Genomic DNA, 24,369 nt, shown 5'->3' on the forward strand with positions numbered 1-24,369 from the left:
AAAATGTAATTGGAAGGGAAACTAATGAATTAATGCAATAATACACAAGTAGTTGAAAGAAACAGAATAGAGTCCAGAAACAGACTCACAAACAAATAGAAAATTTATAGAAAGTATAGTCACTTAAGGCCAGAGACTTTATTTTTATTTATTTATTTATTTTTAATTGCATTTTAGGTTTTGGGGTACATGTGCAGAACATGCAAGACAGTTGCATAGGTACACACATGGCAGTGAGTTTTGCTTCCCTTCTCCCCTTCACCCACATTTGGCATTTTTACCCAGGCTATACCACCCCAGCTCCCCCCCGCTGGCCCTCCCCTTTTCCCCCCAATAGACCCCAGTGTTTAGTACTCCCCTCCCTGTGTCCATGTGTTCTCATTTTTCTTCACCCGCCTATGAGTGAGAATATGCGGTATTTCATTTTCTGTTCTTGTGTCAGTTGGCTGAGAATGATGTTCTCCAGATTCATCCATGTCCCTACAAACGACACGAACTCATCATTTCTGATTGCTGCATAATATTCCATGGTGTATATGTGCCACATTTTCCCAATCCAGTCTACCATCAGTGGGCATTTGGGTTGATTCCAGGTCTTTGCTATTGTAAACAGTGCTGCAATGAACATTCGTGTGCATGTGTCCTTATAGTAGAACGATTTATAGTCCTTTGGATATATACCCAGTAATGGGATTGCTGGGTCAAATGGAATTTGTATGTCTAAGGCCTTGAGGAATCACCACACTGTCTTCCACAATGGTTGGACTAATTTACACTCCCACCAACAGTGTAAAAGTGTTCCTTTTTCTCCACATCCTCTCCAGCATCTGTTGTCTCCAGATTTTTTAATGATCGCCATTCTAACTGGCGTGAGATGGTATCTCAATGTGGTTTTGATTGGCATCTCTCTGATGACCAGTGATGATGAGCATTTTTTCATATGATCGTTGGCCTCATATATGTCTTCTTTCGTAAGGTGTCTGTTCATATCCTTTGTCCATTTTTGAATGGGCTTGCTTGTTTTTTTCCTGTAAATCTGTTTGAGTTCTTTGTAAATTCTGTATATCAGCCCTTTGTCAGATGGGTAAACTGCAAAAATTTTTTCCCATTCTGTTGGTTGCCGATTCACTCTAGTGACTGTTTCTTTTGCCATGCAGAAACTGTGGCGTTTCATTAGGTCCCATTTGTCTATTTTGGCTTTTGTTGCCAATGCTTTTGGTGTTTTGTTCATGAAGTCCTTGCCTACTCCTATGTCCTGGATGGTTTTGCCTAGATTTCCTTCTAGGGTTTTTATGGTGCCAGGTCTTATGTTTAAGTCTTTAATCCATCTGGAATGAATTTTAGTGTAAGGTGTCAGGAAGGGGTCCAGTTTCTGCTTTCTGCACATGGCTAGCCAGTTTTCCCAACACCATTTATTATACAGGGAATCCTTTCCCCATTGCTTGTTTTTGTCGGGTTTATCAAAGATTGTATGGTAGTAGATATGTTGTGTTGCCTCCGATGCCTCTGTTTTGTTCCATTGGTCTATATCTCTGTTTTGATACCAGTACCATGCTGTTTTGATTACCGTAGCCTTGTAGTATAGTTTGAAATCCGGTAGTGTGATGCCCCCCGCTGTGTTCTTTTTGCTTAGAATTGACTTGGCTATGCGGGCTCTCTTTTGGTTCCATATGAAGTTCATGGTGGTTTTTTCCAGTTCTGTGAAAAAAGTCAATGGTAGCTTAATGGGGATAGCATTGATTCTGTAAATTACTTTGGGCAGTATAGCCATTTTCACGATATTAATTCTTCCTAACCATGAACATGGAATGTTTCTCCATCTGTTTGTGTCCTCTCTGATTTCGTTGAGCAGTGGTTTGTAGTTTTCCTTGAAGAGGTCCCTTACGTTCCTTGTGAGTTGTATTCCTAGGTATTTTATTCTTTTTGTAGCAATTGTGAATGGCAGTTCGTTCTTGATTTGGCTCTCTTTAAGTCTGTTATTGGTGTAGAGGAATGCTTGTGATTTTTGCATATTGATTTTATATCCTGAGACTTTGCTGAAGTTGCTCATCAGTTTCAGGAGTTTTTGGGCTGAGGCGATGGGGTCTTTTAGGTATACTATCATGTCGTCTGCAAATAGAGACAATTTGGCTTCCACCTTTCCTATTTGAATTCCCTTTATTTCTTTTTCTTGCCTGATTGCTCTGGCTAGAACTTCCAGTACTATATTGAATAGGAGTGGTGACAGAGGGCATCCTTGTCTAGTGCCGGATTTCAAAGGGAATGCTTCCAGTTTTTGCCCATTCAGTATGATATTGGCTGTTGGTTTGTCGTAAATAGCTTTTATTACTTTGAGATACATTCCATCGATACCGAGTTTATTGAGGGTTTTTAGCATAAAGGGCTGTTGAATTTTGTCGAATGCCTTCTCTGGGTCAATTGAGATAATCATGTAATTTTTTATTTTGGTTCTGTTTATGTGGTGAATTACGTTTATAGACTTGCATATGTTGAACCAGCCTTGCATCCCCGGGATGAATCCTACTTGATCATGATGGGTAAGTTTTTTGATTTGCTGTTGCAATCGGCTTGCCAATATTTTATTGAAGATTTTTGCATCTATGTTCATCATGGATATTGGCCTGAAGTTTTATTTGCTTGTTGGGTCTCTGCTGGGTTTTAGTATCAGGATGATGTTGGTCTCATAAAATGATTTGGAAAGGATTCCCTCTTTTTGGATTATTTGGAATAGTTTCAGAAGGAATGGTACCAGCTCCTCTTTGTGTGTCTGGTAGAATTCGGCTGTGAACCCATCTGGACCTGGGCTTTTTTGTGTGGTAGGCTCTTTATTGCTGCCTCGACTTTTAACCTTGTTATTGGTCTATTCATAGTTTCAGCTTCCTCCTGGTTTATGCTTGGTAGGACACAGGAGTCCAGAAATTTATCCATTTCTTCCAGGTTTACTAGTTTATGTGCATAGAATTGTTTGTAATATTCTCTGATGATGGTTTGAATTTCTCTGAAATCTATGGTGATTTCCCCTTTGTCATGTTTTATTGCATCCATTTGGTTGTTCTCTCTTTTCTTTTTTATCAATCTGGCTAGTGGTTTGTCTATTTTCTTGATGTTTTCAAAAAACCAACTCTTGGATTTATTGATTTTTTGGAGGGTTTTTCGTGTCTCAATCTCCTTCAGTTCAGCTCTGATCTTAGTTATTTCTTGTCTTCTGCTAGGTTTTGAGTTTTTTTGATCTTGCTCCTCTAGCTCTTTCAATTTTGATGATAGGGTGTCAATTATGGATCTCTCCATTCTCCTCATATGGGCACTTATTGCATATATTTTCCTCTAGAGACTGCTTTAAATGTGTCCCAGAGATTCTGGCATGTTGTGTCTTTGTTCTCATTGGTTTTGAAGAACTTCTTTATTTCTGCCTTCATTTCATTGTTTATCCACTCAACATTCAAGAGCCAGTTGTTCAGTTTCCATGAAGCTGTGCGGTTCTGAGTTAGTTTCCGAATTCTGAGTCCTAATTTGATTGCACTATGGTCTGAGAGACTGTTTGTTATGATTTCAGTTGTTTTGCATTTGCTGAGGAGGCTTTACTTCCAATTATGTGGTTAATTTTAGAGTAGGTGTGATGTGGTGCTGAGAAGAATGTATATTCTGTGGATTTGGGGTAGAGAGTTCTGTAAATGTCTATCAGGTTTCCTTGTTCCAGGTCTGAGTTCAAGCCCTGGATATCCTTGTTGATTTTCGTCTGGTTGATCTATTATTGACAGTGGAGTCTTAAACTTTCCCACTATTAATGCGTGGGAGTCTAATCCTCTTTGTAAGTCATTAAGAACTTGCCTTATGTATCTAGGTGCTCCTGTATTGGGTCCATATATGTTTAGGATTGTTAGCTCTTCTTGTTGTATCAATTCTTCTACCATTATGTAATGTCCTTCTTTGTCTCTTTTGATCTTTGTTGCTTTAAAGTCTGTTTTATCAGAGATGAGAATTGCAACTCCTGCTTTTTTTTTGCTCTCCATTTGCTTGGTAAATCTTCCTCCATCCCTTCATTTGAGCCTTTGTGTATCTTTGCATGTAAGATGGGCTTCCTCGATACAGCACACTGATGAGTTTTGGTTTTTTACCCAATTTGCCAGTCTGTGTCTTTTGATTGGTGCATTTAGTCCATTTACATTTAGGGTTAATATCGTTATGTATGAATTTGATACTGCCATTTTGATGCTAGCAGGCTGTTTTGTCCGTTAGTTGATGCAGATTCTTCATTATGTTGATGCTCTTTAGCATTTAGTGTGATTTTGGAATGGCTGGTACTGGTTGTTCCTTTCTATGTGTAGTGGCTCTTTCAGGAGCTCTTGTAAAGCAGGCCTGGTGGTGACAAAATCTCTGAGTATTTGCTTCTTCACAAGGATTTTATTTTTCCTTCAGTTATGAAGCTCAGTTTGGCTGGATATAAAATTCTGGGTTGAAAGTTCTTTTCTTTACGCATGTTGAATATTGGCCCCCACTCTCTTCTGGCTTGTAGAGTTTCTGCCGAGAGATCTGCTGTGAGTCTGATGGGCTTCCCTTTGTGGGTGACCCGACCTTTCTCTCTGGCTGCCCTTAGTATTTTCTCCTTTATTTCAACCCTGGTGAATCTGATGATTATGTGCCTTGGGGTTGCTCTTCTTGCGTAATATCTTTGTGGTGTTCTCTGTATTTCATGCATTTGAGTGTTGGCCTGCCTTGCTAGGTTGGGGAAATTTTCCTGGATAATATCCTGAAGAGTATTTTCCAGCTTGGATTCATTCTCTTCCTCACATTCTGGTACACCTATCAAATGTAGGTTAGGTCTCTTCACATAGTCCCACATTTCTTGGAGACTTTGTTCATTCTTTTTGGTGCTTTTTTTCTCTAATCTTGGTTTCTCGTTTTATTTCATTGAGTTGATCTTCGACTTCTGATATTCTTTCTTCTGCTTGGTCAATTCGGCTGTTGAAACTTGTGCATGCTTCACCAAGTTCTCGTATTGTGTTTTTCAGCTCCTTCAATTTATTCATATTTCGTTCTAAGTTTTCCATTCTAGTTATCATTTTCTCAAATCTTTTTTCAAATCTTTTTTGAAGATTCTTAGTTTCTTTACATTGATTTAAAACATGTTCTTTTAGCTCACAAAAGTTTCTCATTATCCGTGTTCTGAAGTCTAATTCCGTCATTTCGTTACAGTCATTCTCTGTCCAGTTTTGTTCGCTTGCTGGTGAGGAGTTTTGGTCCTTTGTAGGAGTTGCGGTGTTCTGGTTTCGGGTGTTTTCCTCTTTTTGCGCTGGTTTCTTCCCATCTTTGTGGATTTATCCACCTGTGGTCTGAGTAGTTGCTGACTTTTCGATTGGGTCTCTGAGTGGACGCCCAGATTGTTGATGATGAAGTATTTCTGTTACTTGGTTTTCCTTCTACCAGTTTAGCCCCTCCACTGTACGACTGCTGAGGTCCACTCCAGGCCCTGCTTGTCTGGGGTGCACCTATAGCGGTTGCGGAACAGTGAGGGATGCTACCAGTGTCTTTTTCTGCTATATTTGTCCCAGAATGACACCTGCCATATGTCAGTTTTCTGGATATAGAGGGGTCAGGGAGCTGCTTGAGGTGACAGTCTGTACTTTATAGGAGCTCAAGTGCTGAGCTGTGAGCTCTGTTGTTCATTCAGGGCTGTTAGGCTGCTACATTTAATTCTGCTGCAGCAGAACTCATAAAGAAAACCCTTTTTATCTCAGATGCTCGGTCTCGGGGGGTTGGGGTTTTTTTTAATGTGTCCGTGGCGCTGACCTGCCCAGCTAGGAGGCAGTCTAGTCACTATTTTGCTGCCGAGGCTCCGCCCTGCTGGTGAGAAGTCCGCCCTGTTTCTGCAGGCTCTGTCCTGCTGCTGCGGTCTCTGCCCTGCTGCCACAGGCTACGCCCTGCGGCGGAGTCTCTCTGTTGTGGCGGGTTGCCTCGGCAATGGCAGGCTGCGGCAGCAATGGGAGTGTACCTCAGTAGGGGCGGGTTGCCTCGGTGATGGCAAATGCCCCACCCCCACCGAGCTGCACCGTCCTGGGTTCAGCTGTGCCTGCAGTGAAACTCTCCACCCGGAGCATTTGGAATCGCCATTTTGTTTGTCCCACTACCCTGGCCCAAACGCCGTTTCCCTGAAATCTCCTCGCTTGGCTCACTGTCCAAGTCCTGTTCAATCAGATGGATATGCCTATCTGCCCTCTCAAGTCTCAGATTGCCGGTTCAACAGGGCACCTGGACCAGTGCGCTTTGTGCAGAGCGCTGTGAAGCGCCGCTGTGCTGCAGCGCCTGCCGCCGGCTGCACTGGCCGCCGGCTGCACCAACCAAGCCCACTTCACTGGCGCCCACATCTCTTTTATACCTGGGAATTTCCTCGTTTTGTGGGCAACAAAGATCCGTCTGGAAATGCGGCTCTGACTCACCCTCCGTGCATTCACAGAGAGCTTCAATCCTGGGTTGTTCTCACTGCGCCATCTTGAGTCGGTCTGCAGGCCACAGACTTTAAATCTAGATCAGTAAGTTTGATTTCCTGCTCCACTATTTGTGTTGTTGGGCAAGTTATTTGATATTTCAGTTTCCATGTCTGTAAAATGGGGACTAATTATAGAACCAACCAATATGTTTATTTAAATGATAAATATGTGTGTATATATGTATACATGTATCTATAAAACACATATATTTACGAAATATGATAAAAGTGGAACTTCAAATCGATGGTAAAATAATGATACAACATTTCAAATCAATGAAACTAGTTACCCATTTTTCAAAAATAAAAGTTAGATTTTATCTTAAACTGTTCACAAAATTGTAATTAAGACTTAAAATTTTTTTGATAAGCAATTATTAGAAAAAAATGTAAGCAAATGTGTGGTGTCTTGGAATCAGGTGGAACTTCTGAAATAAAACACAAAAAGCAAAAAACATAAAAGAAAATATAATAAGGCCAGATGTGGTGGCTTACACCTGTAATCTCAGTAGTTTGGAAGCCCAAGGCAGGCAGCTTGCTTGAGCCCGGGAGTTCGAGACCAGCCTGGGCTACATGGAAAAACCCATCTCTGCTAAAAATAAAAAAATTAGCCAAGCATAGTGTTGCACACCTGTAGTCCCAACTACTCAAGAGGCTAAAGTGGGAGGATCACTTGAACCCAGGAGGTGGAGGTTGCAGTGAACCAAGATTGGGCCACTGCACTCCAGTCTAGGTGACAAAGCAAGATTCTGTCTCAAAAAACAACAACAACAACAACAACTAGAAAATATAGTGAGTTTAACTACATCAACCACAGCAGTGTAAAAGTGAAAAGACATGTAATAGGAGAAGCTATTTCAACCTAAATAATAATGAAGGATTAGAATCAACAAATCATTTAAAGAAAGAAAAAATCATCTATTTGAAAAATAGGCCAATAGTATAAACTAGCAACTAACAGAAGAAATAAAAATAATCAAGAATTATATAAACTGGACTCAACTTCACTTTGATGGAGAAAATTTAAATTTAAATTCAATAAGCATATTTATACACTGCTGAAGGAATTTAAATACAAGTATTGCATATTCATAATCGTTTTGCATAGCCTGTCACCTCAAAATTCTACTGTTAGTATCTACCTCAGAGTCAACTAACTGTTGGAGTAGATACTGAGGAAGCAAGTACATGGATCTTTATCGAAATATTATTTGTAACAGTGAAAAATTCAGAGCAACCTAAATATTCACAAAATCAGGAATGGCTAAAGAAATAATTTAGCCGTTCTATGGAAGACCATCCCGCAATTTTCTAAAATGAAGTGAACCTACTTGTACTGAAAATTGTCAAAGTCATGTTGTTAGGTGAAATAATGTATATGTCATTTATGCTAAAATAAATACATAGATATCTTTTCTATGGGCAATGCTATGCAGAAGTCTAGAAGCATAAACATTATATTGTTAACAGTGACTATTACTGGAAAGAAGACTAAGATGGAAGCACTGGAGAAGGAAATAATCAAAGGGTACTTCAGTTTGATCTGTAAAGTTACAATTTTTTATAAGGAGAATCTATTACTAAGGTAATTTAATTTTTTTTTTGTTTGAGATGGAGTTTCGCTCTTGTTACCCAGGTTGGAGTGCAATGGCGCAATCTCGGCTCACCGCAACCTCCACCTCCTGGGTTCAGGCAATTCTCCTGCCTCAGCCTCCTGAGTAGCTGGGATTACAGGCACGTGTCACCATGCCCAGATAATTTTTTGTATTTTTAGTAGAAACGGGGTTTCACCATGTTGACCATGATGGTCTCGATCTCTTGACCTCCTGATCCACCTGCCTCGGCCTCCCAAAGTGCTGGGATTACAGTCATGAGCCACCGCACCCAGCCTTATATTTTTTAATGTACAAATTGTAATTATAAAGTACAGCAAGCAAGTTGCTTTAAACTGGTGAAAAGAGTGAAACAAGAGTTTTTATAAAACTTACCTATTTCTTCTTTTCATTTATATTACCAGAAAATCCAAAGATGGTGTATGTCATACCACTGGAGTATAATACTTTACTCTCTGGTCTTAAAAAATGAAAGGTAATCTTGGGTGGAGATTTATTTTGGGGCTGTGTTTGGGATGAAGTTTCATTTACCCACTCAGGGTGCTATAAGTGCTCTTTAGTTTCTAAAATGATTATTCAGGAAATATGTTACCTCCTTATATGAGTATAACATTTGAATGTTAATTTAATAGAACAGTCTTCCTCAAGTCTTAGTTAATATTTATTGGGAGAACAATTTTATAATCTAAGAATTATCCATTTTTTAAAAATGTTGATTTCCACATTGAATGTTTTGTGATAAGCTGTTAAAGGACTAATTGAATTTGGCTTTTAGTGGGAAACGTAAGACTGTGAAGGCCAAACATAAAAACATTTATTTCTTGATAACCACAAATGACCTATGATTAAGACAGAACCTGATAATTTAAGGAAAATTAACTTGTCTAAAGTAGAACAGAGAATAATTCATGAATGTACTAATTTTTATTTTTCTCTTTCCCCGCTAGTCTACATTGGTCTTCAGCTATGACATGTACAAACCAGTGGGAAAACATTAACTATGGTTAATGGACTGAATGGATTTATTTAAGAAGAAAATATTTAAAGAACTAAAGCATCAAATTATCTCCACAACACATACATTGGTCACAGAGACATAATATAAAGCATGTCATAAATTTTACTTCTTCCAAAACCCCATCTTAAGCCTCATAAAGATTGAAAGTAATAGCACATTTCCAAATCTCAGTCTCTTTGCCATATTTTTACTTTTCTCATTCACCTATTTCAATATTTTTCTACCTTTCTAATTAAGGTCTATACTCTAGAGGGAAGACTGTGGGTATGGTAGAGCAAAGGCTTTTTCAGTTATAGAGTGTGGATATGAAAACAGGTCTCCCTAATTTCTTTTATTTTTCTTTTTTCTTTTTTATTCCTTTTTTTTTAAAGAAAGAAAGAAAAAAAGGAGTGATGGAGAGGAGGAAAGAAGAAGAAAAAGAGGGACAGAAAATGGGAATGTGCTTTATTTTAAAAGTTGATATTAATAATGGCCAATCAATATTTTATGTATTTAAGGTGAAGAATGTATATTTTGTGTATTTAAAATGGAGAGCTCTATAAATATTTATTGAGTTTACTTGTTCCGGATCTGAGTTCAAGTCCTGGATGTCCTTATTAATTTTCTGTCTCGTTGAGTCTAAATCTCTTTATGAGTCTTATGTATCTGGGTTTTAGGATTGTTAGCTCTTATTGTTGCGTTGATCCTTTTACCACTATATCTTTGTTGCTTTGAAATCTATTTTATCAGATGCAAGAATTGCAACTCCTGCTTTTTATTTATTTATTTATTTTTGCTCTCCATTTGGTTGGTAAATCTTTCTCCATCCCTTTGTTTTAAGTCTTTGTGTATCTTTGGATGTGAAATGGGTCTGGATGTAGCATATTGTTAGGTTTTGACTGTATCTTTTGATTGGGGGATTTAGTCGACTTAAATTTAGGGTTACTGTTATTCGATGTTGACTGGCTATTTTATCCATTTGTTGATGTAAATTATTCTTTATGTTGATGCTCTTTACTTTTTGGTATATTTTTAGAAAGGCTAATACTGGTTGTTCCTTTCTATGTATAATGCTTCTTTCAGAAGCTCTTGTAAAGCCAGCCTGGTGGTAATAAAATCTCTGAGTACTTGCTTGTTCATAAAAGATTTTATTTTTCCTTCAATTGTGAAGCTTAGTTTGGCAGGATATGAAATTCTGGGCTGAAAGTTCTGTTCTTTAAGGATGTTGAATATCGGCCCCCACTCTCTTCTGGCTTGTAGGGTTTCTGCTGAGAGATCTGCTCTAAGTCTAATAGGCTTCCCTTTGTAAGTAACCTGACCTTTCTCTCTGGCTGTCCTTAGTATTTTCTCCTTCATTTCAACCCTGGTGAATCTAACGATTATGTGCCTTGGGGTTGCTCTTCTTGAGGAATATCTTTGTGGTGTTCTCTGTATTACCTGGGGTTGAATATTGTGCTGCTTTGCTAGATTTTGAAAGTTTTCCTGAATAATATCCTGAAGAGCATTTTCCAGCTTGGATTCATTCTCTTCATCATATTCAGGTACACCTATCAAACGTAAATTAGGTCTTTTCACATAGTCCCATATTTCTTGGAGACTTTGCTCATTCCTTTTTATCCTTTCTTTTTCTCTATTCTTGTCTTCTTGTTTTATTTCATTAAGTAGGTCTTCGACCTCTGATATCCTTGATCAATTCAGCTATTCAAACTTGTGTATATTTCTCACAGTTTTTGTGTTGTATTTTTCAACTCTGTTAGTTCATTTATATTCCTCTCTATATTGTCTATTCTTGTTAGCATTGTGTCAAACCTTTTTTCAAATTCTTAGTTTTTTTACATGGGTTAGAACAAGTTCTTTTAACTCCCAAAAGTTTCTTATCATCCACCTTCTGAAGCCTACTTCTGATAATGGCACACAGTCCTTTTCCATCAGGGCTTGTTCCATTGCTGATAAGGAACTGTAATCCCCTGTAGAGGGAGAGGGGTTCTGATTTTGGGTATTCTCGGCCTTTTTAGGCTGGTTTCTTCCCTTTGTTATAAATTTATCCATCTGTTGTCTTTACAATTACCACCTTTCTAGTTGGGTTTCTGAGTGGACGCCCAGTTTATTGATTCCCAGCGCTGGAATCCGAGCAACCCACTGCGCCGGCCAAAACAGCAGCGATAAGACTGATGGTGCTCTTCTGCCTCGGAATCTCCTCATGTTTACTCTGCATGAAGAGCTGCCACGCCAAGGCGCCAGCAAAACCACTGTGCCGGCCACAAGAGTCACACTGGCGACCCGTGGGGCCCCTCCACTGGGAATCTTCTGGTCTGTGAGCGAGGAAAATTCGTCTGAAAGTGTGGCGTCCTCTCATTCTCTGCATTTTCACTGGGAGCTACAATCCTGAACTGTTAGTGATCAGTCATCTTGGATCTCTACCAAGCTCTCCCTACTTTCAAACTGACTGAAGTTGAGAAGGTCATATGTTGTTTTTTAATTTTACGGACAATGCTAAGGAAGGATCATTTACTTTGATACCTCAAAGTGCCTATTTACGATACAGTAACATTATAGGACTTCAAAGGGTCAAAGAAGGGTTAAGGAAATGTTACAGAGTGAAATAAAAAAACACAATTGAATGCAATATGTGATTCTGAAATAAATTATTTCACTATAGAAGACATTTCTGGGACAACTGATAAACTTGAATGGGTTCTGAATATTAGATACTCATGTATCAATGTTAATTTCCTAATCCTGATTTGTTTGGGTATACAAATGAATATACTTGTTTGTAGGTGATCCAACTAAAGAAATGTGAGACACTAAATTGGAAGTTACTCTACGGTGTTTCAAGCAAAAAAAAAAAAAAAGCCTTTGTCGGTACTTCCAGCTTTTCTATAAATATGTGACTGTTTTATTTTTAAAAATAGATGAAACAAATTCACCCATAGGAAAACAAAATGTCCATTCATATGCTAACTATGAAATGTTTTATTTAAAAGCATACAGACATAGCCTTTTTTGGGACAAGGTATAAAAATCTCTACCAAATGTATAAGAAAACTTTTTTAAATCTTCTATGGAATAAGGTAAGGGTATAACACATATACAAACACAATTTTGGCATTATAACCTCCAGAGAATATCTTATTACATTTTGAGTTTAAATGAAGTATTTCCTATTTATTTGGCCATGTAAACTAATCCATTAAATTATTTCAAAATAGCTGCAACTCTTTTCCTTATTAAATGTAATTCATGCTTACTGTAGAAACTTAAATTCACACATTTATATCTCTAAATGAAAATGGCTACTGTTAATGTTAGAAATAGGGTCTTCTTATTTTTGCAATAGTATCTTAAAGATACTTTCTTTAATGCATTTATTTTTACTCAATATATTGTATATTATTTTATTAATGTCATTTACTCTACCACATTATGTCTGCAGATTGTCATACTCAAATCCCACCTCTTCTTGGTTAATAGTGTCCTATTATTAAACATCCATGCTCTCTTTATTACCACCTCCTACTACTGGAGGACTGGAAGTGAAGGAGAAAGCCAACTAGTAACTAGCCACATGTCAGACCCAACAATGGGTCTTGCTTCTTCCCTTGAAGACGAATCAGTGTATGAAACCAGGAACAGAAAGAACTGAGATGCTACTTCTTTTTTTCTTCCAACAGTGCTCACTTGGGAGGTCTGCAGCTGACATGACAGCAGTGAGTGAGTTGTTCATTAGGTTCCCCAGGGGTTCCTTTTTCCATGAGACTATTATACTCATTAGGTATTTAAAGAAGATATCAGACAAAAGTTTCCATATCCTTTGGATCTGTGTCCCCACTCGAATCTCATGTTAAATTGTAATCCCCAATGTTGGAGGTGGCGCCTGGTGGGAGGTGATTGGATCATGGGGTTGGTGTCTCATTCATGGTTTAGTACCATCACCTTGGTACTGTCCTCTTAATAGCGACTGAGTTCTCATGAGATCTGGTCATTTAAAAGTATGTGGTACCAGTCAGATGTGGTGGCTCACGCCTGTAATCCCAGCACTTTGAGAGGCTGAGGTGGGTGGATCACAAGGTCAGGAGTTCAAGACCATCCTAGCCAACATAGTGAAACCCCATCTCTACTAAAAAACAAAACAAAACAAAAACAAACAACTAGCCAGGCTGAGGTAGAGAAATCGCTTGAACCCGGGAGGTGGAGGTTGCAGTGCGTCAAGATCACTCCACTGCACTCCAGCCTGGCAACAGAGCAAGACTCCATCTCAAAAAAAAAAAATGTGTGTGGCACCTTCTCCCCCTTCTATCCTACCTGGCAATGTGACGTGCCTGCTCCCCCTTCAGCTTCCACCATGATTGTAAATTTCCTGAGGCTTCCCCAAGAGCCAAGTAGATGCCAGCATCATGTTTCCTGCACAGCCTGCTGAACAGTGAGCCAATTAAACCTCTTTTCTTTATAAATTACCCAGTCACATAAAGGTATGTCTTTACAGCAATGTGAGAATGGACTAATACAGGTTTAACTGATCTTTAACTTAAAGTGAGTATAATTTAAAATTTTCAATAATGTATATCTTAAATATAAATCAATGTTTATTTGAATTATAAATCACGCATAATCTGGGCTGGTCAGTGAAGTAGTTCCAGAGACACAGGTGAAGACCGAAGATTTGTTCTAAGAGCAGTTAGCCTTCCATAAGGAAATATTTATTTTGTAACCCTAACTAATCCCTGCCAGAGAGCAATCTGGCAGGAAATAAGGGATGCTCAATTCCTCTCCTGAAATCAGCTCACAGTCCTAGTTGTATTTATGATAGCAACCCATCATCCATAGTTCCACCATTCCCTACAAAGACAGCACAGCATCTTATATTATGATGATGCTGTTATTAAAACAATACAAAATCTTTCTGAGGTTTAAAAAGTTAAAAAGACTAGCTGGGCACGGTGGCTCACGCCTGTAATCCCAGCACTTTGGGAGGCCGAGGCAGGTGGATCATGAGGTCAAGAGATCGAGACCATCCTGGTCAACATGGTGAAACCCCGTCTCTACTAAAAATACAAAAAATTAGCTGGGCATGGTGGCACGTGCCTGTAATCCAGCTACTCAGGAGGCTGAGGCAGGAGAATTGCCTGAACCCAGGAGGTGGAGGTTGCGGTGAGCCGAGATCGCCCCATTGCACTCCAGCCTGGGTAATAAGAGCAAAACTCCGTCTCAATAAAAAAAAATTTTTTTAATTAAAAAAAAAAAAGTTAAAAAGACTCTAAATATGGCTTACATTTTTTACTCTGATAATATCTTTGTGGGTAGATTTTTAAATTTCATAGTGAATTTTGTATACAATCAAAACTATCAAGTATTAGAAAATCTATCAGGGAAAAATTAGTTTATGAGCCTCACCTAGGTCTATAAAAATCTACATATCTGAGGTTTTAGACAAGCCCAAATTTTAGTTGACAAGAGGTTAGATAATGTCTCAGAGAAGAATTCAAAAAAACAGCATGACTATATTCATAAATTGGGAATGATAATAATCATCCCATGCACATAAAGCATTTAGCACAGTTCCTGATATGGTAAGAAGCACCCAATAAAAGTAACTACTATTATCTGTCATTTATTTTATTTCTAAAGTCAATAGCTGTAATAGTTATATTAAAAGTAACATTGGCCAGGTGCTGTGACTCACACCTGTACTTTGTGTGGCCTGCACTTTGGAAGGCCAAGGCAGACAGATCACTTGAGTTTGAGTTCAAGACCAGCCTAGCTAACATGATGAAACCCCACCTCTATTAAAAACACAAAAATTAGCCAGGTGTGATGGCAGATGCCTATAATTCCAGCTACTCAGGAGGCTGAGGCAGAATGAAGTTGAACATGGGAGGCGGAGGTTGCAGTCAGCCAAGATCATGCCACTGCACTCTAGGCAACAGAGTGAGACTGCCTCAAAAAAAGAAAGAAAAGAAAAGAAAAAAAGCAGCAATAATGATCATCATATTCACGCAACAAGCTTAGAGATTGAGTCTCATTGGTATCATGATTCCTAATTTGTCATTCAGTTTAACTGGGATTTAGGTGACCCCGGGAAATTGCTTCTGTGGTCAGGTCCAGATCACACCAAACATAAGAGATTATACCTTCAGTTTAATCAGTTGCAGCATTCAGTTGGTAAGAACAAAACCCAACAAACAAGTCAACCACTATTTTTTTTTTTTTTTTTTTTTTTTGAGATGGAGTTTCGCTCCTGTTACCCAGGCTGGAGTGCAATGGTGTGATCTCGGCTCACCGCAATCTCCGACTCCTGGGTTCAAGCAATTCTCCTGCCTCAGCCTCCCAAGTAGCTGGGACTACAGGTGTGTGTCACCATGCCCAGCTAATTTTTGTATTTTTAGTAGAGACAGGGTTTCACCATGTTGAACAGGATCTCTTGACCTCATGATCCACCTGCCTCGGCCTCCCAAAGTGCTGGGATTATAGGCATGAGCCACTGCGCCCAGCCATCAACCACTATTAATAAAGAAATTAAGCTGAGCTAAAGAAAGTAATTACACATAAACATTCTGCAGAACTTTGTCAGGAGTATTTCGAAAAATGGTACCCAACCTATTCTACATGCATATTTTACATGCCCATTTATAACTCTCCTTTTAAGTTAAGCTGTTGCTTCAATGCACTTATGAAACATTTCTGGAATTTAGCTGAGGACTTTATATAATCAAGATTCTGGCCTTTTCTTAGTATATTGAGCATCATTTACAACCCTTGTACTCACACCATGTTCTTTCTGTTTCTGAGCATAGTAGCCACTATTCCTCCTTACAGCACCAAGTTCCAAAACGGAAAACAAATGTTAAAACCTAGGAAGAGTCATGACAGACCATCCTCATGCTCCCTAGTGTTTGGGTTGACCTCCTTGTTGAATGTTAATTTGTTCTTCGAACTCTGCTGTTATATAACCAAATAGAAGAAATGTTAGGTCCTTCTTCCAAAGTAGCTCTTTCTCAGAGAATGATTGGCATTATCAGTTTTAATTGGAAATTGATAACACATCTTGAGATCAAAGGTTAATTATTGGTTTAAAAAATTTCCCCTCGTGAATACTAACCTTTACTACAACACTAATAAAAGTGCCTTGATTTGTGTAGCTTTCATGTATATTAATGCTAAAAGATGTTCTAATATGGACTGAAGCAGAAGAAATAAAAGAGAAAGGGTTCTTGCATGACCTCACGTATATGTAGAATATAATAAAGTTTAAATCATAGAAATAGAGAGTAAAATGATGGTTACCAGAGGCATGGAGTAGGGGAGAGGAAGTGAATGGTGAGTTGTTGATTAAAGGGTACAAAATTTCAGGTAGACAAGAAGAGTAAGTTTTGATATCTATGTCACAGCAGAATGACTGTAATCAATAGTAGTCATTGTAGTAGAAATATATAGCATTATATATTTCAAAATAGAGTAAATTTCAAATGTCTCACTATAAAAAATGATAGTGATAAATGTTAATTAGCCTGATTTAACCATGCCACACAGTATACATATATCAAAACATCACATTTACCCCATAGATGTATATAATTATAATTTATCAATCAATAAGATTAATAATTTTTAAAATGTTAAATATCTAAAAAAATAAGGAAAAAGGAAAAAAAATTTTAAAAAAGGAAACAAAAGATAATAAGGAATAAACTCGGAAAGCATGGGAAATTGAGTACAAGGCCTAATGGAGAGGGCTCTCATGTGATGCAGAGGGACAACATTTGTACATATCTAGAGCTGAACCCAGTGATAAAGGGAAGAGGGGGAAACAATTCCCACAACTCACAGTGTGATTATGTCAGGGAGACTAAAAGAGATAATAGGAAACAAGGATATGAGAATATAATTGGCTAGACTGTTTAAAGAAATGGGGCCTACAAATAGACAATGTGAAGAATTCATTGAATAATATACTGATTGTTACATTTCTGGGTCTGATAATCATCAAACAGAAGTTAGAAATAGAGCATAGTTCTTGCTGTTATTTACGCTTACACTGTAATTAACAGAATTAAATATGATGGTTGTGCTCACTTCTCTTTACCTTTGGATATGAGAGAAGTAAAGAGATTTCATTCACTTGTGCCCAATGTATAAAAACAAAAGGACAACTGATGTGATAGAGCACTACCACTCATCTCAGCATATTCTTTGCAGGATCAAACAGCAAAAGATGATTTAGATGATCAGCTTGCCTTAAAATGCTTAATGCTTAGCTTTATTCGGGGTAATGTTTCAGGAGTGGCTTCTTCCAAAAGAGGGCTTCCCCAGGAGAAAGCAGAAAAATGTTGGCACATAAGATCTTGAGTGAGATTTCCCTCACATCGCTGCTCCCTACCCATTCACAAAATGACCCAGCTGTCCGTGTAGTGAGAAGCAGCTGAGAATCATTTACCACCTTCACAGTACACCTCATAGGACACATTCACCCCATACGCCACTCTATGACTGGAGCTTAGGTTGGCACCACCCTCTCTCCATCCCCCAGAGTAACAGGCAGGATTGATGGGTAGTGAGCTGCTGAAAAGCCCAACATCTGGTGGTGCCAGAGACATGATGAAACAGAGAAATCATGAGCTCTTATACAACAGATATCTTGGGCGGTGGTGCTCTGGATTCTAGGAAGATATGTGCCACAGCACTGTGGTTTGTCTATGAATTCATACATCTATTTTATTCTGTCAAACTTTCAGCTTCATCATTTTTCATTAAAAGAGGTTGGAGTCAATTATCTTTTAGCATCTACCAGTATCTATAAATACTATAGTAAATCAATTTTTTCAGAATATTTCATGCCCAAAAAAGTTTAACCCTAATGAGCCTGAACAATTTTATTCTAGGTAATGATCAATGGCAAAGAGTTGTTTGGTGCAATGCCCCATTTCATCCACCTGCTCCTTAGTCTCTCACCCTCATGATCTAGTCATAAATGTGTCAATTTTGTCTATCAGTTTACTTTTTAATAATATATCACTAAGGAAATAAGTTGCTATCAAGATGTACTTGACACTTAAGGATTATGCAGCCTTGTTTTAACAACTCTATTCTAACAAGGTCCCTCCTAGGAAATCCTATCCAGCAACTGAGAAAAAAGTTTATTGCTGTTTCTTCACATAAGAGACACTAGGTCTGCCAAATTTTTAGAAGTCAATAGATTTGAGAACAATAGGAGGAAGAAAAAAAAAAGTACTCTCAAAAGCACTACATGTGTTTAATATTTTTATTTCTCAAAATGTAAATATCCTTATTTTTTTTTTATGATTATAAGGATTTTTGCCACATGCTGTTGAATTGCTTTTCTGGAAACTTTTTCCAGTTGGTTTTCCCGCCAGCAATATATAGTATCAATTTCCTCATACCCTCAACATACTGGGTATTGAAGTTTTTTGTCTTCGTCAATGTATTGGTTGAAATAATACATCTTCTTTTAGTTGAACTTTTAATTATCAGTAAGGTTAGTTTTTCACAAAATTATTCCAAATTATTTATGTCATTTATCAATTTTTCGATTGTGTCTCTTTTCCTACATTCGTTTTTTAAAAGACTCTTGGCCGGACGTGGTAGCTCATGCCTGTAATCCTAGCACTTTGGGAGGCCAAGGCCAGTGGATCAACTGAGGTCAGGAGTTTGAGACCAGCCAGGTCAACATGGTGAAACCCCATCTCTACTAATAATACAAAAAATAGCCTGGTGGAGTGGCACATGCCTGCAATCCCAGCTACTTGGGAAGCTAAGGCATGGAGAATTGCTTGAACCCAGGAGGTGGAGGTTGCAGTGAGCCGAGATTGTGCCACTACACTCCAGCCTGGGCAACAGAGTAAAACTGTGCCTCAAAAAAAAAGAGAGTCTTTATATTAAGGACATTTGTTCCTGGTTGTTTTGGTGACAAATTACTGTTTGAATTTTAACTTTTTCATGATGGTTATGTGGGTGGGATTTTTTTTTTCCATGTAAAAGTCTTCCGTTTTTATGGAATCAAATGTTTTAGTCTTATGTTTTACTGGGTTTTTGTCTTACTTAGGAAAGTCTTCCCAGCCTACATAGGTTTTAAATTTTTTGTTGTTGATATTTTACCTTCAGTTTTTTAGACTTAAATTTCTGGTCTGTCTAGTACATATTTTAGTGTAAGTTGTAACAGAAATTTAATTTCATTTTTTTCCAGTTATTTCAACCCTGTTGATTGAATAATTCATATTTTCAGTACAGATTTAAAATCTCTTTTTCATAATGCTACATTTTTATAGTATTAAAAATGTATACCATTTTTATAGATGTATACTTCTCTGGACCTTCTACTATTTTCCCTGGATCACCTCATCTGATATGAACTGATTTGGATATCACCTCCGGAGTGTTTTAATTAATATGGGTTCAAGATTCTTTTTTCTTTTTTTTTAAGAGACAGAGTCTTACTCTCTTGCCCAGGCTAAACTTGAACTCGCGGGCTCAATCGATCCTCCCCCTTCAGCCTACACTATGCTCGGCTCAAAATTCATTTTAATATGTGGTAAGGCAATTCTCCAACATGTGCTTCAAAAATTTTCTGGCTACAACCTAGGTTTATTGCCTCAGGAGCAGTTAGGCACTTGAAATGGAGTGTTGAATATATGTAAGTATTTTTTCAAAGTGCACAAACTTGTAAAAGTCCTAAAGCAAATACTTTTATAGGGAGCATTCATCATCTGTTTTTAGACATATTGAGAGTGGTCAATGTTTAGAAAAAAATACTCAGCAATGTGGTTTGAGGGTCAGGAATTAGCCCGCAAGAGGCTTCTTTGGCTGCCTCATTATGGCCACTAAAGATTTAACTATGATGAACATGTATGTATATAGCAGAGCCTCTTCATCACATATTTTTTAAAACATTAAAATTGTCATGTAAGTGAAAGAATGCAACTCACTAATTCCATACTATTTGTAGAGCAATGTAGACTTATTGTAACAAATCAGATATTTGAGCTTTTCAGTAACACTCATGTCTGATGCATTCCCTTAGACCTTGTTTGTCAGGCCCTATCTTGTCTTCAACCTCTACAGTTCCCTTTCCCATAGTGAGAGTCACTTTATACTGGCTCTGGACCAATCATTGACCATCCAAGCAGTGGATGAGAGAAGTAAAGAGATTTCATTCACTTGTGCCCAGTGTATAAAAAAGAGATTTCATTCACTTGTGCCCAAAGTAGTGAGACTACTACTTCTGTAATCTCACTAAACCATTTACCCACTAGTCACTTGGTGTTGAAATTGCCATTGTTTTATCTATAACTCCTGTTAGAGAGCAGAGATAACATTCACCATATTATCCCAATCCCTAGCTCAGTTCCTGGAATACATGAGTCTCCAAAAATATTTGGTGAATGAGTACACTATTCTTACTAAATTTAAAACAGGAGAGACACAAAGAACTCTAGCCCAGTACTAGAATTTAGCATCCTCTTAGTTGCTTTGGCATTGTATGACAATGTTGACATCTCACTCACCGTCTCTAGGACTGCTCCTCCTCCACAGCTATCCTGTTGCTGATTCCCATCTCCCTGCTCTCCTTCCTGCTCCTGCTGACAAGCTTGCCCAAATGTGGACTGACTCTCTGCCTGTGTCAGAATGCAGGCATCCTTTATCTGCCTGTCAGAATAACCCATAACCGCATGTTAGGCCTTCAGATGCCAGCTGCTAGCTTGAACCACTCTACCATCTGATGCCACACCATTTAGAGCCTATGTTCTCCAGTTCAGCATCAATCTAGCCCCTTTCAGTTACAAAGCATGTGTCTTGCCTGTCTGAGCCCCAGGGCATATTCTTCAAGATGAGTAGACTGAGTGGACCTCATTCTATAATCATTTGCTTTCTCACAGACCAAATCCTTCTAAATTCTCACACAATAATAGTGAGAGTGCTGTTGAAATCCAACTCCTATGAAAAAGTATCTTGGAAGAGAAATTGAAATAATAATATAACCCAGGTATAATTCAAATTGGATGATTCTAATCTTTCACTAATAATATGCAGTAAAACAAGAGCTCCATTTTTTCCCCCTGATCTTTCTCTCAAAAAGACAAAATTCTTCACTTTCTGAGAAACCGTAGTCCACTTTCATCTGGATTTCCCCCTTGTCCTCTTCTCTGAGTTCAGCATTTCACGTGCTCATTTTGGTGAGATTCCATCAAAATACATCACCAGGAACACATGTGTTCCACTGGGACTTTATTCTCTGGAAGACGTGAATGGTGATGTAAATAATGGCATCATTGGAATTTGGAATAAGTGATGCGAGAAATAAATAAGGTGAAATAAGGCAAAATCAAGCAATCATACTCAATATATCCTTTTGGAGTAATGTAGATAGTATTGATTGTAATAGAGAAATTCAACGGTATTCATCAGCTGGAACTGTCAGCAGAAACATTAATTAAATGGCAGCTGTTGCTTTACCACTTGTAGAGGAGTGGAGCAATCCTAACTCCAAAATAGATTTCCAAGGATAGGAGTGTTTCCAGCTAATGAACTACAGCCTGGTTGTGGTTTTGGGTTAGTAGTTGCAATTAGACTTTTGTCAATAGCTATGTCTATGTCACTGTGTTTTAAAGAAAGAATTCTAGTCAGTTAATGGAAATATATATGCTAATTAGAGCTACTAAGTCCAGCTCCCACTCAGTTATGAATTGATTATTCAGTGATACTCTAGTAAACACCTAAAACATTTATTTATTTTAGTTAATATTGTTAGAAAAGCAATACATGACCATAAAGGTTTAGAAAAAACTAAGAAGCAGAGAAATTATCACCAATGGTCACTAATTGTTACTTCCCTATTTATCAAGGAAAAATTATGTTCAATTCAATTAATGGAAACTGGTCATTAACATTTACTTTCTCAATTTTGTGACATTTAATGGATTCAATGTAACAAACAGTTATGGAGTACATGTTTGGTGCAAGATGATTTTAAAAACAATGCCAAGTTATAACAGAATCTATTTATCACATTGAATTTTGAATTTGCATGTAAATATGTGTCATAGAAAAATCATAAGAATCTTTCACTTTTTGTTTGCTTTCTGTTGCTTAGAAAAACCTGTGCTACAGTATTTGCTATTGGTGATTTCATCTTAGTAAGGTTCATTTTACCCGACAACACACATAAGTTTTCCTCTAGGTGTGAAGGAACCTGTTCTGTAGAATTTCAAACTTACAGAATCAATCAGAAAATTAATTCCATACATGCTGCCTAAAAATGTAGATTTTAAAAGTTCTTCAGAGTACATTAACACACTGACCTGTCAGTTTCACAGGACAGATCAGCTTGTTTCCAATGCACCTGCTGTATAGGAAAGCAAAGTGATTCATCCTTTCCTGTTGTTGCTGGTATTGTGAGAGAAGTTAGAGGGTGGCATAAAAGTCCAGACAGAGGAATCCAAAGAAAAATGGGGAACCCAGCCAAACTCAAAAGACCAGTGGAAAAGTCAAAGATCCAAACACAATAGTAGAGTTTGTGTTTAGAATGTTTAGGGTAAAGTATATGTGTCCAAAATTAGGCATAAAATATTATACTGGGCCCCAAGAGAAAGGAGAGGCAGCAGAAAAGAAACAAAGTCACTGGGGGAAATAGAGCATCATAAAAAAATCTTGAAGAGAATAGGTTGCCTCCAATTGGGCCACTCATTGGGAAAATAGAGGGGAAGATAAGGACCCAATCTCTAGTCAAGCAAAAAGCCCAGTTAGAAACTAAAGGCACTATTCCCAGCTCCATCAGGACCCCTGATGCTGAAATGAAGGAGCAGCTGCCATTCAACACCTTATATTTTCAGAGTGGGCTCCAGAATAGCAAAGTGATTAAGAGCTTACAAGCACAGGCTGGTGAGTCCAATTGCCTGGACTCATCCCAGACTTGCCACCTGCTTGCTGGGGGATGGAGAGAGGATGGACAATTCCCTCAGCCTCCTTATCTGGAAAATATAGAGTACACGCATATCTGCCTCATGAAACTGTTAGTGCCTAACATATAGAAAGCATTCATTAAATATTAGCTACTTTATTATTTATTATGATTGTGCAATAGAAAAAAGCAATAGATTGGGGCTCAGGGGACCTGCTTTATTTGCTTGTGATATAAACCCAGCCACTTCAAGGTGTGGAAAGTGTCCACTACCAAGGATTGAGTAAGCACAGTTCCAAACTCAATTCTACCTGCAGAGGACTTTGTAACTGGAGGTGGCTGACTTCACGTTCTAGTCCTATCTTCTTTAAAATGATGAGGTGGCGCTCATCATTTCTGGTCCTTGCTTTACTTCTTTTTCCACCTATGTGACTCTTGTACAGAACTGAGGTGCAGTCATAGAAATGGATCCAGAAAGTAATCAAAGATTCTTGGGTAAAACTCTTAAAAGTAAAGTCAGCCAACGATCCTGAGGGTCAGTTCTCTTTAGACAGGAACACAGCCACTGCAAGGTGTGGAAAGTGCCCACTACCAAGGGTTGAGTAAGCATAGTTCCAAACGCAATTCTACCTGCAGAGGACTTTATAACTTGACTGAGTGACTTCTCATTCTAGTACCATCTTATTTAAAATGATGAGGTAGCACTCATCATTTTAAAGTACTGTCTTTTAAAGTATTGTCTTTAAAATGATTGTGATAACTGGTTCTCAATATCAGATGCAAATTGGAATCACATAAAAGCTTACAACATAGGCCAGTGCTTAGGTACTCTCTCAGGCCAACTTAAATCAGAAGCTCTGGGATCACAGACCAGGCATCTGCATTTTTAAAGCACCCTGGGTCACTGTGATGCACAGGCAGTGTTGAGAACCACAGTACTAGATAATCTGCTTGTTTCAAGTGAGGTCAGAGTTTAGAGGTATCCACTCTTTTTGATTTCCTGCAAGGTATAGGTGGCCCCAGGACCAAAGCCATGTAATCATTGACACTGTGGTACTCAACACCCTATGCTTGCTCACAATCAGACTTGGTGCAGATGTGCCAAGAGAGCTAGGAAATCTTACAGAAGTCTTAGATAATTCTTGAATGAATATGATAAGCTGTTCATATCTTAACAATTAGTTAAAGACTAATATGGAAATTATCACTGTTGTGTGCCAAACGAAATTCAGAATAATTGAATGAGAAAAAAAAATACTTCCAGAGGCCAACTAGTCCAACTCCATCTCCAAAGAATAGAACACTAATACTTTCTTTCTGGGTGAGTGAAAAAAATTACACTTCTTTTTCTCCTCTGACACTG

The 24,369-nt window shown here is 38.2% G+C and overlaps 1 protein-coding gene across 6 annotated transcripts in view; it reads right to left on the reverse strand.

Moving 5' to 3' along the window:
• FILIP1 (filamin A interacting protein 1) overlaps nucleotides 1-24,369 on the reverse strand; it is a 217,429-nt gene that overhangs the window by 178,030 nt on the left and 15,030 nt on the right. For 2 of the 6 annotated variants that reach the window (XM_078369560.1, XM_054254175.2), the window contains exon 2: nucleotides 13,400-13,507. The exons of the other annotated variants lie outside the window; for them this stretch is intronic. In XM_078369560.1, coding sequence (XP_078225686.1) covers nucleotides 13,400-13,441 — 42 coding nt within the window. In that variant the 5' untranslated portion in view covers nucleotides 13,442-13,507. The remainder of the gene's footprint in view (nucleotides 1-13,399; nucleotides 13,508-24,369) is intronic. 6 annotated transcript variants of the gene reach the window in all.

This window comes from Callithrix jacchus, chromosome 4 (assembly GCF_049354715.1).
Source record: "Callithrix jacchus isolate 240 chromosome 4, calJac240_pri, whole genome shotgun sequence".
Lineage (NCBI taxonomy): Eukaryota > Metazoa > Chordata > Mammalia > Primates > Cebidae > Callithrix > Callithrix jacchus.